Raw genomic sequence first — 14,475 nt, forward strand, 5'->3', positions numbered from 1 at the left:
TAAATACAAAATATTATCTTTTGAGATTATGATTTTATCTTATATTTTAAAACATATACGGAGAAAATATTATATTTACCACAATTAAAAAAATTTAACAATGTAATCACATAAATATGATAAAAATATTATTTTTTAAAAAATAGATCGACCCCTCCTTCGCACGGGCTTCATTTGGTTAATGTTGAAAAGATAAATTAATGAATTCACGTATGTGCGTTGCATGACTCTTAATTTCTTAAACCAAGTATCTCCTAGAATCCTAGACTAGACTATAAGTATAAAAGAAATTAATTAATTAAATTTTAAAAAAATAAAATTGCAATTTTCCAGAAGTATAGTTGAAGAGCAGCGCAACCCCCAACTCCCAACCCCTGCAAAAACCTTGATAAAACTAGGGTTCTCTCTCCTCCCCTCATTAGGAAGACGCTGTTCTTTCTCACAGGTCCTCCATCTTTCTATTGAATAAAGCTTTTACCTTTTTTATTTTTTCCCCAGTATTTTAAAGTTCTTTCCTTTTTTCTGGGATTTCATTTTTTTCAGGTATAATTTTAGGGTTCTTCTTTATCGATTTGGTACTATGATTTTATTTTATTTGTTGTTGTGTTGATTATGTTACTTCTCATTGTTATACTGTTCTTAATTATATGGAAAAATCTGTGCTTGTTATTGTTTGTAGTAATATTTGTGAACTGAACTTTCTGCATCTGCTTGCTTTGAAATCTTAAAAATTTGAACTTTATGCATCTGTTGTATAATTTTGTATGATTTATGTACTGGGGAAGATTTTAATGTGCTAAAGTCATTACCTTTTAGCTATTTTTTATTCAATTTGCACAACAAAAATATAAATTGTTTTCTGTTATAATTAGTCATTGTAGTACCATTGATTTAGTCTTCTTTGTCCTTTAAGCACCATTGATTGGTGTTTACAGTATAGTCTAGTTGTACCCCTTTACCTTTATTGTCTTGAACTGGGTTCACGGAAGCTTAGCTAGAGGAACCGGTACAGCAGGAGAAGGAGAAGGAGATGGGGTTAATCTGGAATCTGCCATGGCAATCTTCTGAATTTACGGTAGCGAAAACTCGTGGGGGGGGGGGGGGGGGAGGGTGCTGGAAGTGCTAGTAGCAAGATGAAAGGGGGAGGGATGCAAGGGAGGGGGCCTTTAGTGTGAGGGAGGAGTTTAATTGATATAGAGTACATTGATGTTATACTGGCTTTAAACCTCTAGCAGAAAGCCAGAAAGTCATTAGTGCAGGCCTCTTCCCTCTTGTTCTTTTTCTTTTGTAGATGGTGGCGGGGAAGGTGTATGGATGCATATGCTTTAGTGCTGATAATAATGAAAGGTTAAGGTAGAGAAGGGTTCTCCTAAAGGTAATATCAAGTGACTGAATGGAGGGGTAAGGGGAGATAGATAAGCATTGGAAAGGAGTGTTGTTGATTAATTAGGGATACATTTATGTGATAATATCTTTAAATGTCTTGCAGAACATCATCATGCTGGCTCTCTCCGCCTTTCTTTTCTTTTGTGGATGGAGGCGTGGATGGGTATGGCTGCATTTTTTTAAGGGTTGCAAATTATGTGTTGCTACCATCCTTCTTATGTAGGCTGATCTTTCTTTGGATGGATCTATGCATACATGAAGTTTCTAATGTGCATTACTTACTCAGATTCACCTTCAGTATTATGGCTTTTGACCACTTTATTTGTGTTGACAGGTCTGGTAGGACCCGTTCATGGACATTGCTATCTGAACAGTTTCATAAACTAGTCTATTCTTCACTTCTATGCCCACAATGGAATCTGAAAGCTCAACAGTGTCACGTGCTGAAGAACTCAAGTCTTCAGCCAATGAAGCATTTAAAGGTATTGTCTATATCTTCAAAAGAATTATTCTTAGCTTTTATAGTATGGTAATGTTTTCCTACAGAGGTTTTCAAACAATCGAGTTTGTAGCCATGGTAGATTGGTAGTCCTTTTTTTTATTATTATTTTTCTATTTTATACTTATATTTATGTCAATTCAAAAGTTTTTTTGCTAATATGAGTAATATCTTTAATTAGCAATAAGTAAAAACAAAAGGTTGATATTTTGAATATTTATATTGAGATGAATCTAACAATATCCCACATGACCATGCTTTTTCTTAACTATAAATCGTTTAAGGTGGTCAAATTAGAGTTTATGAATAACGTCAAAAGTCAAAACTTGCCAACTGTTTGATAGAGTGGACTTCTCTGATACACTGCAGAGGCCAGCTTCTGAATGTCATTCAAATCAGTAGCTTTTGATTTTGATTTTTTGGCTTGTGTGGTTATACTCTTGATGTTTTTGTCATTTGTTGTGAATCCTTGATAGATGATTCATGTATGATTTCTTCTTCTTATTCACCGTTCAATATGACTATATATTGCGATTCCAGCGAACAAGTATTCCCAAGCCATCGATTTGTACTCTCAAGCAATTGAGTTGAACGAGCAGAATGCTGTATACTGGGCTAATAGAGCATTTGCACACACCAAATTGGAAGAGTATGGTAGTGCTATACATGATGCAACAAAGGCTATTGAGATTGATCCTAAGTATTCAAAGGTATGAAGCTTTACCATTTCAGTTATCTCTTTGGATATCCCGTGATAGTTTTTTCTAGTCATCAGTGTTGTTAATATTCATGTTGATTGTTATGTATCGATTATAACATTGAGTTTTGTTATACAAGGTTAAGTTATATTTTTTTTACCTTTGGCTCTGCCGAAACTTATTCATGATGGCTTCACAGGGTTATTATAGGAGAGGGGCAGCATATCTTGCCATGGGTAAATTCAAAGAGGCGCTTAAGGATTTTCAGCAGGTATTATGAAATTAAGGCTACTTTTTTTCATTGGAAGCATTCCCCCAGGCCCCAACTTAGGATGCCTTGTGCTTCTGCATTCTCTTGAGCCTATTAATTATTTGGCTCAATTGAACTAAGAATGTTGAGTTTGTACTTCTTAAGGTCTCTTTATATTTGTAAATTCTCTTATATTACGAATTCATCTTTCTAAGTTTCTAGCTCCCAAAAGTAGCTCATAAAGGTCAAAGGCAGCTTGACTTTTGATCTGTAACTTTTTTTAATTTTTAAATACCTAATTCCTTCATCTAGGCCCTTAAAATTCTCCTTTCAGGTCAAAAGGATTTGTCCGAATGATCCCGATGCTGCCAAAAAATTGAAAGAATGTGAAAAGGCTGTGATGAAGCTAAAATTTGAGGAAGCCATTTCTGTACCAGTGGCTGAAAGGCGTTCCATAGCAGATTCTATTGACTACCGATCTATTGGTAAGTCTCTGTGCAAGTAGCTTGATAAGTTTTCTCATTCAATGGCTCACTGGCTGGCAATTTTTATGACTCTTTAATGTACTATATACTGTCATTAACTCATTATGGTGGCATGATTGTTTGTCTTTTTGTTTGTGTGGTTGTGTCTCAACTTTCTTCACTTAATAGTAGTTTTCATGAACTTTTCACAACTTCGCAAATATCTGTGATCTTTTTTATTTCTTTTGATGATTTACTTATCTTATGTGTGATTACAGAAGTGAGGGGATGTTTTGTCCTAATTATTGTTCATTTTTTCACATATACAACTTATAATGTCGCAAAGTTATATATGCTTATTTAGTTTAGGCTCTGTGCTTGAATAGGCGCACTTGAAGTTAGAAGCCCAAGCCACTGATGCTCAAGAGCTTAGAAAGGCCTTGTTGAGGAATTTTTTATTAGACACAGTGGCATTAGTTTTCCCAGAGTTCACTGTTTGTAGCCGTTTTCTATAACAGAATCTATAAAGCTATGACATAAGACTCATGTCTGTGCTCTTGCCATTTTGCTTATAAAGCTTTTTCAAACTCTAATTTTAGCCTTCTAGAGTTCTAGGTCCTTTAAGGAAATACCAGAAAGGACTGTGACACAAAACAGAACATTTGGTCTCAACCTTCACTATCTTTGTTTCCAGATAAAAAAAAAAAAAAAAAGGCAGTTACACTTCACTTTTCATCGAATCCATGTAATTGATTGGAAAGTAACAAAGAAGAAAGGAATAAGTGGAACCTTGGGAAAAAAGTCCGTAAAATAAGTAAGGGGTCCAAAAGAGTAAGGATATATTTGTAAACATCATAAGAATATACTTCCTTTGTTTTTTTAGCAATATGTTCCCGCGGCATTCATTTTGAGAAAGTGATTAAATAGGGTAAATGTACAAATTAGATAAATTAATTTAAACACCAATAGCATGTCTCTCATACCGGTGTTCAAATTATATTAATTGATTTGTCCGTTTACCTCTTGTAGTCATCTCCCATAAAATTTGTGCCAAGGGGACATGTTGCACTTTTTAAAAAAAAAGAGCAAGTAGATAAAAAAATAAGGAAAAATTCACAACAATAATCTGAATTATAACCACTCTTCTCATATTAGTACAAATTATAGGTTATTATAGTATAATCTTAAATATAGGAGACACCTTTAATAATCCTCGATGACCAGTAATCTATCGATCTGGTTAATTTTGATTATTTTTACTTTTAATTTTTTGTTTCTTCCCTTACTTTTCCTCTCCAGCCTATCCAAGCTTCTTCCATACCACCACTCTAGCCACCTTCAGGCCTCAGCCACCATAACCCAAAATAATCACCACTTCCATCACCAACAATACCTTTTCCCAACTACCACAGCCATCACCGGCCACCATAACCCAACCCCCACCACTAAAATTGTCCCATAACCCCCACTACTAGTCACCAAAATTACAGCATAACCCCCCTCCTTACCATCACTACCACAACAATTTTAGCATTCTCCTTTGAAAACATCTTCACCACACCACAACCAATTGAGAAAGAGAGGAGAAGAGATAGGGTGGTGATATGGTCAAATTCGAAGTCCTATGAGAGCAAGTATTGTCATGAACAATAACTACCACTACCCCCTACTACCAATTTTGTTGCTAGAAGTTGTGGCTGTAGTGGAGGCGGCGGCAGTGACACATTTAGTCTCTTAATTAGAATTGAGGTGGTTTGTGGTGGTGATTTTTGTGGCAGAGAGGGGAGTAGGTTTTGGAGGTAGGTGGGGTGCCAGGGGGTGGTGGAGATGGATGGAGATGGGTCGTTGGGGCAGTGTGTTTGAGAGAGAGAGAGAGAGCTGGTGGTCTGTTTGTGGTGGTAATTTGCTGTGGTTGAAATGGGGAAGGAGAGGAGAGAGAAAAGGGAGTATTGTGCTTACAAATTTACAATAGTTCCTTATAAAACTTTTTTTTGAAGAAAAAAAAAAGGGAGCCAATAATTACAAGACATGTGGCCCAAATGACTTACTCAACCGGTTTTATCAGGTCACGAATTATAGGAGAAGATGGCGTTTATAGTTTGCATTATTATAGAATAACCTGATGTTGGGATTAATATTGGAAGAATGGCCATAGTTCCTATTATTCATGTGAAGTTTTCCTTAAATAAAGTTATGGAACTCATGTTCAAACATATATAGAGGTAAAGTAATATCAAAATAGGAAAGTTTAATCATTGATTTGAAGGAAGTATGACCCTTCATGTAAAAAGGTTGATTTATACTGCTAAATAATGATAATGGCTAACATTGGTATGTTTGAGTAGAAATGGTATGGGATTTCTGGTGGTTTCTTTCCTGATAATTTTCGAATAGTAAGTGTGTCATGCATCCTTTTCTGTGTTTGCCAATTGTTTTGACCACAACTCAGCTTATTGTTAGGATTTGTAGCAGAATTGTTAAATTGTAATTACTGCACTTAAAAATTGTATCCTCACTGTGTTGTCATTCTGTCTGTATTGGATGATGAGCTTGTTTCATTTTACGTCCTCTTCTCTGTGCTTTTATTGGCCTCTCTAAATCATACTTTTGTGTTTGTTTATGTGATGCAACTGATTGGTTAGCTGAGTCTTTGCATGATTGTTTCTAGATTCTTTTGTTTCATAAGGCCTATCAAATGAGTAGCCACTGTATGCATGTTCTGAGTAGTGGTGTTAGGAGTGAGGTGTGTGAGAAGATATAATATCCAAGTTGCTAGTTAATTGTAGGTATTTTCATATATGAATGGTAGAGCTTTCCAGTAGATAAAGGGATCAATTCAACAGTGCTTTTTATGTGGGGGAATTTTGAGATAATACTCACTCACCAAGATTGACTTATCAATTAGCACATAGAAAACATGTCTAGCAGTTATTGGCAATCTTATGCTATGTAAACAGTTAAGAGTTGTAATGTATTAATGTGAAGTGGAGAATCAATAATCATATAATGAATGGGTTGGTCTAATAATTTTATGAAAAAATAAGTGCTTCATTGAAGTAAATCTCAAGTTATGGTCATATTGTTGTGGCAGTGGCAAGAATGACCACCAGTTCAATGTTGGTGACTGCAGCTGTGGCAGTGGTTCTGGCTGCTTCTTTGATGGCTGCAAAGTTTATGTCAATTGGAGCTGTGTTAGCAATTATGGCTTTGGCAGCATCTATCATGGTCATTGTTTTCCCTTTGGCACGTACGGTCTCATCATTTGGGTGCTTTTAGCAGTTGATTTATGTTTGCTTATAATAAGATTGTACTTCCATTGAGGTTTTGTATGCAAGCTGCTCTTAGCCTTCTTAGGTGATAATCTCTAGGAGGTTGGAAGGACATTGAGGACTTTCTATATGGTGCTTTTGGAGTTCTGGACTGCTGCCTGGCTAAGGTTTTGGTGAAATGAAATTTTCTACACTTTGGTTCCTTATATTTATATATATAACTTAATTCCATAAACCAAACTAAACCGAGCCAGATTTCCGCTCCCTAACAAAGTTTTGTGTGCCTTTTGGGTATTAATGCTGACTTCATGGCGGGCACTTGTTCTTCTACTTCCCTACCTATATATGTCCATGCACCCATTTGGAGATAGCTTCTCAAGTTTGAATTTAGAGAGTTTTGTTATTTAAGCAATTGAGGTATCAGGTTAAAAGGTTTTTCAGATGTTCATCTTTCACATTTTTTCTCCTTGCTTGAATTCTCTTGGTGGGTCTGGTGGATTGATACTTGAAATAGTTCTATAGTATAGTAATTTCTTTGATTTTTTAATTTAAATTATTTGCTCGTGCTTCTCTACATATTCTCGATCTTGCACAAAACTAGGAGTTAAAAATTTAGGAGTGAGTGTCTAAATGTGCTCGAGTCAAGATCTAGGCTGCATATGCTGTTGATCAATATGTTTGAGTGTCTGCTGTTCCTTTTCTAGGATGTTCGTAACTGTTTAATAAACATAATATGATAACCAGTTTTTCTTGAATTTCAAGAAAAACAAAGTTGAAGACTCCAAGAAAATGTGTCTAGTTACTCTTTGTTTCTCTCTTAAATGATGCTAATTCATCCATGAATTTTTCTCTATTTGAGCTTAGTTGAAGGTGGATTTTGAATGCAAATGGATTGGAGGTGCATCTTTTGTATGTATTGTTTTTGACGATGAATGTTGTTTTATGTGCTTAGGAAAATGATGTCCTCCATATAATGTCTTTATGCATTGTAGTGATTATATTTAGTGTGCGCACTATATTAAAAGGTTGGCCAATGAAATCAATTAGAGATGCTTTTCTTTTTCGTGCTCACTGTGTTTATAGAACACTGACTATGTTTCAAATTGCTAGTGCTCAAAATTTCTGTTTCTGTACAATTTTTTTTTTCCTTTTCTATTTTAAACAGGGATACTTTGTTGGGAGTATTTGTTTGTTTGTGCTTTTTTGTGTTGCTGATTTGCTTTTTTGATCATGGAGGTTGTTGCACTCTGTTACTGGATCTTCAGCTTTTACGTTGAGCTGTATAAGATAGGCTTCCTGCAATTGATGAAATGAGTATTACCTTTTGTTTAGCCTTTTGAATTAGATTCTTCATTCTTGTAGTCTCTAGTCCTGTAAGGCTACTCTCTGTTTTCTAGAATGCTTGTTACTGGTGGTCTAAAATAACCTTTTGTATTAGTGATTTTTTTCTCCTTTCTTGTACTAGGAAAGTTATTCTTTTCTTCGAAAAGCATAGAAACACACACACACCACATGTTTGTATTTTCTGAACTACCTTGAAGAGTCTTGTGTGTATCGGTGTTGTGTTTTTCAACTTCAATCATTAATATATTCACCAAAGGCCTGTATCTAGTTTGTATTGCCAACAGTTTTACTAATTGAGATTAGACAGTGAAACTTAATCTTGAACTCGACATTGTTTGTTATCTTGGTATTAAGAGAGATGATTTCGTGGTTTTATTTCCCAGAGGTTGAACCGCAATATTCTGGGGCTAGCATAGAGGGAGATATAGTAACTTTGGAGTTTGTCAAGAAAATGTTAGAGGATTTCAAAAATCAGAAATGTTTGCATAAGAGGTATGTTTAAGTTGCAAATGTAGTAGTCTCATTAATTTGTAAAATGCTTCAAAATATGATTAGTTAATAATTTTGGTAGTGGCAGAAAACAATTAATTTGTTTCTTTTTTCTTGATTATATTTGCTTTTATTTTTTATTTTTTAATTTATGTTTTTGTGCTTTAGATATGCGTTCCAGATAGTTTTGCAAACAAGAGAATTGCTGCGTACCCTGCCTTCTCTTGTTGATATAACTGTCCCAAATGGCAAGCAATTTACTGTATGTGGTGATGTACATGGTCAGGTAATTTGGATTTTCTGGCACCTCTCTAGTAACCTCTCTAGTAACCTCACAGGCTTTTAGTATTGACAAATACAATTCTTTCTATTGCTCTATTTGTAGAAGCTTGAATTTTCTCCTGTTCTCATATGCTTGAGTAAACTTAGTATAAACAATAAATTTTCTTTAAATTTCCCCTTAACCTGTTCAATGTCTCACTAGAACAGCTCCAGTACTCTGTTAAATGTTGATGACTTTCTGCTACATTTCATGTCTGATTTTTAGCTGTTATCTTTCGTCATCTTTATACGTGCCATTATTGTCATTTCAAGATTTTCAATGGAATTTGCTGTCCTTAATTGTCTAGCATTTTAACTGTCTACACTCTACAGTCTACAATTGAGTTGCATATCTTTCTTTGCTGAGGTATATATATTGAAAGACTGCACACAATTCAAGAATCTATGATTACAGCTTCATAAAGCAATCCTTAATCAATCAACATGTGTATTCAAAATCTTCCCAGAAGAATTGTAGTAAAGTAGCCAACAGACCTAGCTTAAACTAAAACTTCAAGATGTACACTACTCACTTAATTGTTAGAATTTGTTGGTTTAGAACATTTAGATTGGAAATTATCTATCTGAGCTTGCTATTTTGGGACTCCTGCTATCTTGATCATTAATTCTGTCAATGTATAAGGTGTAAGGTCAAAATTTTGTACTAATTCATGAAGAGAAGGTTTTTCATTTAATTGGGATTTTTGAGCAGAATTTAGAAAGAAAAACTGTCAGGATTTGCTCACTTAGTTCAGTTGCGATAAGAGTAATTTTGAACTCTTTACTACACATTTTTGAAACATTTTTCTTTCAGACCCTGAATTAGGGAAGGTGTCAAGATGGCTATAGGGTCTTTTTATGAGCTGTAAACCTGTAATATGACGAGTTTCCTTTACCATTGATAAAGTTATTTTCCATAGGATTGCTGATGGCAATTTGGTGCTCTTGGGTTTATATTCAGGCTTGCATTAGCTGTTGTTATTAGCTGGGCCAATCCCTGAACTGATCAAGAAAAGTATTTATTGAGTGCCATCCTCTGTTGCTTATTTCTCTTTGTGCGCATAATCATTAAAGGGAGGAAGTAGCGGCTGTTAGATCTGTAGACTTTACCGTGTTATTGAATATTTTTTGAGTTTTTTAAAATAAACTTTATTTTGTCTATTATGGTACATGTTTCCCTTGTAATTTTACAGTGATTTTAATGTGCTCTATGATTTTGTTGCAGTTTTATGATCTTCTAAATATCTTTGAGCTCAATGGGCTCCCTTCTGAAGATAATCCGTATTTGTTTAATGGTGACTTTGTGGATAGAGGTTCCTTCTCCCTGGAGGTTATTCTCACACTTTTTGCATTTAAGTGCATGTGCCCATCTGGTAAATCCTCTTTCTCTGTTCTCTTATTAGTGATAAGTGTCTTGTACTGGTACCATGTATCCATTGTAGACTTGTTAGTCCTGTGTTAGCTCCTGATTAGTGCCGCTTTAATGGTAGACTATGGCCTCGAAAAGTACTTTAGTAATTAAATATTATGCTGTTCAAATCTCGGCAATTTTGTCAGAGTTTTATGATGCTAAACTGTTTCTTAATCTGATGTTTCTTTTTCTGTGACATGTCAGCTATGTATCTTGCGAGAGGAAATCATGAAAGCAGAAGCATGAATAAGATTTATGGATTCGAAGGGGAAGTCAGGTCCAAATTGAGTGAAACATTTGTTGAGCTCTTTGCAGAAGTCTTCTGCTGTTTACCTTTGGCTCATGTCATAAATCAGAAGGTATTTGTGGTCCATGGTGGTCTTTTCAGTGTAGATGGAGTAAAGCTTTCTGACATTCGAGCAATTGACCGATTTTGCGAACCCCCTGAAGAAGGTAAAGTACCTGTGGATACTTGTCAGAATGTGTGTGTGTTTTTTTTTTTTTTTTTTGGGCTGTCTCATTGACTTATAGAAGTGACTGTCTCTATATGCACTTTAAATTGAATGACTTTTTCATAATGTTTTTTTCTTGTGACTTCTTTTATTGAGCACAATTCTATGATTGTAAATATCATACTGTTCTTTTTCTTTGCTGTCTTATCTATATTTAGATGACAAAATTTTCCTTCCTGATTAAACTGTTCAGTCATTATTTTGATATTATTTCGTGTGTATATTACATATACTTACCCATAATCTTAATTTGATTCATTTTCTTCATATATTTTATGTTGTCATTAATACCATGCTGTCAGAGAAGAAAATGTTCTCAGGTATTGACATTGATCTTCCGTGGAAGGAGTCTATCCCTGAACGAAGGCTGATATTGGGATTGCAATATAATCTGTATAATGTTATGAGTATGGTAGAATCATGTACTACAACTTCATGTACCTGATTTTACTCAAGGATGAACATGATTCTTTAACCATGTGCTTTATTAATTACAAGTGTTCTAAGAAGTGTTGTGTACCTGGTGTTGGCTTGACCATTCAGGGATAGTTGTGTTTCAGTTGAACAGTTCCAGAGGATTTACACAATCGTGGATCCTCTATTTTGCCCTTATTTTTAGTACGATCATTAATTTAAAATAGACTGAATAATGAGAAGCCAATTTTTTATGATTGACTGGGAGAAACTTGCACCCAAGCTACCAATACCTGTAGTGGAATACAATTTTTGGTGTTGAGATGTTGGTCTGAGGGTGGTTTATTTTTTTTCGTAGGTCTTTATTTTGTCTATGATTTTATCTGTAACCCCAATAACATTTGTTTGTGAAGCTTTACTTGTCTTGGATTCATGTGGATGAATTTTTTTCTTTTTGGGATTTACAGGATTGATGTGTGAAGTATTATGGAGTGATCCACAGTCCAACCTAGGGAGGGGTCCCAGTAAGCGTGGTGTTGGCCTTTCGTTTGGCCCCGATGTCACCAAGAGGTTTCTTCAAGACAATAACTTGGGTACTCTTTTTACCCTATATTAGTAGCTCTTTGTTAATATTGTTGACTATTTTTTGTATTAATGTTCATGTATTCTTTTCCAGATCTAGTTGTTCGATCTCATGAAGTGAAAGATGAAGGGTACGAAATTGAGCATGATGGTAAACTGATTACCGTGTTTTCCGCACCAAACTATTGTGATCAGGTAATTCACTTTTGTTTCACTTGCTACTTGAATTGCTTTTTAGGATTTTTTTAGGTAAATGAAGTTTTCTTGAGAGTTACAGGTCAACCTTATGTAAGATTATGAAGATCCAGATCTGATTTTGCTCATCAATTATATCTTATTAGGCCATAGTGTTTTTACTAAATTTAAGTACCATATAAATATATAATTAATCGACTTTTACCTTTGCAGATGGGGAATAAGGGTGCATTGATTCGTTTTGAAGCCCCAGAATTGAAACCAAACATTGTCACTTTCACTGCCGTGGTTAGTAACCTTGCCTTGTTTTCTGTGCTTATTAATCCTGTTTGTAGGTTATCAAACACTTAAGTATTTTTTGTTTTTGATGTTATTGCAGTCGCATCCTGATGTCAAACCAATGGCTTATGCGAACAACTTCCTTAGAATGTTTTCATGATTGCCGTTAGGATGACGTTCAGCTACATTATCGTGTACAATTTTTGAGCAGCAAGGATGTTGTCTCTTGCTATTTTCCTGGGTACAACTCTTATTCCTCGAACATTTCTGGTTCAAGATTACTCACCTTGCACGCTCTAACCAAGAAGATAATACTGCTGCACAAAACACAGTGCCATGTAAAATTATGTGGCTCCTTTTTCATTTTTATAATTGTTTTGCAGTTTTGTATCTTCCATATTGTTTGTTTGTTCCTCGACGGCTAAAGAAAAATCAAAATAATTTTTTTTATAGGCAAAAGATGTTTTCTGTATTCTTTCTTCTATATTGGATTTGTGCATCAAGAAACTTAAGTGTGTAGCAAAGCAGCTGATAGAGATGTGCATTGAAGTGGTGCTTATTTGGTTGATTAGTAAAATGTTGAATTGGTTATTTTAGACCTAGCGAACACGATTTGCTAGTTTGCTACCAGCTAATTCTATGTAGCTAGGTAATTTTGTTTTCTGTTCATATGAGATCATGAGACCTCAACTGCTGAGTGTCTCGTAGTTTCAATGGGTGGATTGCTACGGATTGAGGTGAAAGTTGTTGCAGTGCCAATCCTTGTACTGCAACTCACACTTGATTTAATCATTAAGGATGAGTAACTGCAAACAGCCATCACATTTCTTGTAAACAGTATTACTGTTTCTTAAACAGCAAGGTTATGTCTTCAGATTTAGTTTTAATGCTGTTGGTCATCTTCTGCCATATTGAACAATGCAGATGCAGGGACAGGGTTCGTCTGAACCCCAAATGGCTCATATTCAGGAACATCGAACAGTCTCATTCAGAAACATAGTCACATATTCTCGAAATTAACTATCTTCATAGTTCTCAAATAGTAAGAAGCAATATTTCCAGGAATTGTAGAATTTTCACCAGTTAAGACATATCTCAACATTAGCCTGTACTGTATTTTCAAAAATTGAGAACTGCGAAACTCCATGGCCGTCCTTAATTAGCTCTTCGTTTGGAACAGCTACTAAAGTATCAGAGTAATAGCCTTTGAAGCTGTGAAATGCAATACTATTAAACCATCTTTTGTTAAGTAATACTCCCTCCGTCCCCTTTTATTTGCTCCTAAGGGTGAAGTTACTTTTTCAATTTTTGGTTGAAATGAGTTTTTGAGAGAGAAAAGTGGCGGGGGGTTATATGTAGTGGATGTGAGAGTAAAGTTGTGGTCCCCATAACAAAAAATAGTATGGGACAAACTTAAAGGGACGGACTAAAGGAAAATGGGACAAATATTTAGAGACATAGGGATTAGGGAGTAGCACTCGTATGCATGCACTATATTGCACTTCAAGATTGCAAGAACTTCTAGCAGTCTAGCATAGATTGAAGTTTCACTAAGCAACAAACAACGTACAAGGTCTTGAGTTCACTTGCCACATTCAGCAATCAGCATAGTCGGTCTGTGATCTTCTGCTGATGTACACTCCTGAGTGCAAGCTTACTGATGCCCGTAGTTGCTGCTTTAGTTCATCATTGATTGTCAGTCTAACACCAGTGGTCGCAGGATCTAAAATCTCAGAGATGCACTTGTGTCCAAGACCTTTACTAACCCAATCGCGTTCATGAATTCTACATCATTATCCCATCCTGTCTCGAACACAAATCTTTTACCTGTCAAAACCTCGAGAAATAGTAGCATGCCAAATGAATAGACATCTGTGCTTTCTGCTAACCTGCCATTTATAAGTTATTTAGCTGCAAGATAACCAAAAGTCCCCACTACATGATCTTCATCAACATACTCTTTACCCTCAGGAACAGAAATAGATACACTGAAGTCTGACAACTTAGCAGCATTATCCCCGCCCAAAAACACATCATGAGGTTATATGCGCTAGCAGTGCAGGGAAGGGGGTAGGTCACCGGCGGGGGTGGGGGGTGGATTGCTGGTCGCCGGTGTCGGTGGGGTTGCTAGGGGAGGGTGTCTGGGTTATTTTTTTCAATCATTTAATTATTTTTAAAATAACTTTTATTATTTTCTGATTTACGTAAATATTTAATAGTAATTTTTAAATATTTTTAACAATTTAGAAAATTATTTGAATGATTTTTGGTAAAAAAAAAAAAAGTGGGCCCCATTATTTATTGTGGTTATGAAACTGCTACCTCAACGGACCACCCACTTTTCTCTTAAGGTGATCAAAAT

At 35.4% G+C, this 14,475-nt stretch overlaps 1 protein-coding gene across 3 annotated transcripts; it reads left to right on the forward strand.

The window, feature by feature from the left end:
• The first annotated feature begins 313 nt into the window (after positions 1 to 313).
• On the forward strand, positions 314 to 12,620 carry LOC145619523 (serine/threonine-protein phosphatase 5-like). Of its 3 annotated transcripts, none has more exons than XM_081674232.1 (14): positions 314 to 445; positions 1,721 to 1,868; positions 2,426 to 2,595; positions 2,783 to 2,854; positions 3,168 to 3,318; positions 6,389 to 6,544; positions 8,294 to 8,402; positions 8,568 to 8,685; positions 9,946 to 10,093; positions 10,336 to 10,584; positions 11,525 to 11,650; positions 11,734 to 11,834; positions 12,048 to 12,122; positions 12,214 to 12,620. In XM_081674232.1, the coding sequence occupies exons 2-14, from the start codon at positions 1,790 to 1,792 to the stop codon at positions 12,271 to 12,273; spliced, it is 1,614 nt and encodes a 537-aa protein (XP_081530358.1). In that variant the 5' UTR covers positions 314 to 445; positions 1,721 to 1,789; the 3' UTR covers positions 12,274 to 12,620. The 3 variants fall into 3 exon arrangements, with proteins under 3 accessions (XP_081530358.1, XP_081530360.1, XP_081530359.1); XM_081674233.1 differs by having other exon boundaries at positions 398 to 543; XM_081674234.1 differs by lacking the exon at positions 6,389 to 6,544.
• The last annotated feature ends 1,855 nt before the right edge of the window (positions 12,621 to 14,475 follow it).

Source organism: Chenopodium album, chromosome 27 (assembly GCF_948465745.1).
Source record: "Chenopodium album chromosome 27, dcCheAlbu1.1, whole genome shotgun sequence".
NCBI lineage: Eukaryota > Viridiplantae > Streptophyta > Magnoliopsida > Caryophyllales > Amaranthaceae > Chenopodium > Chenopodium album.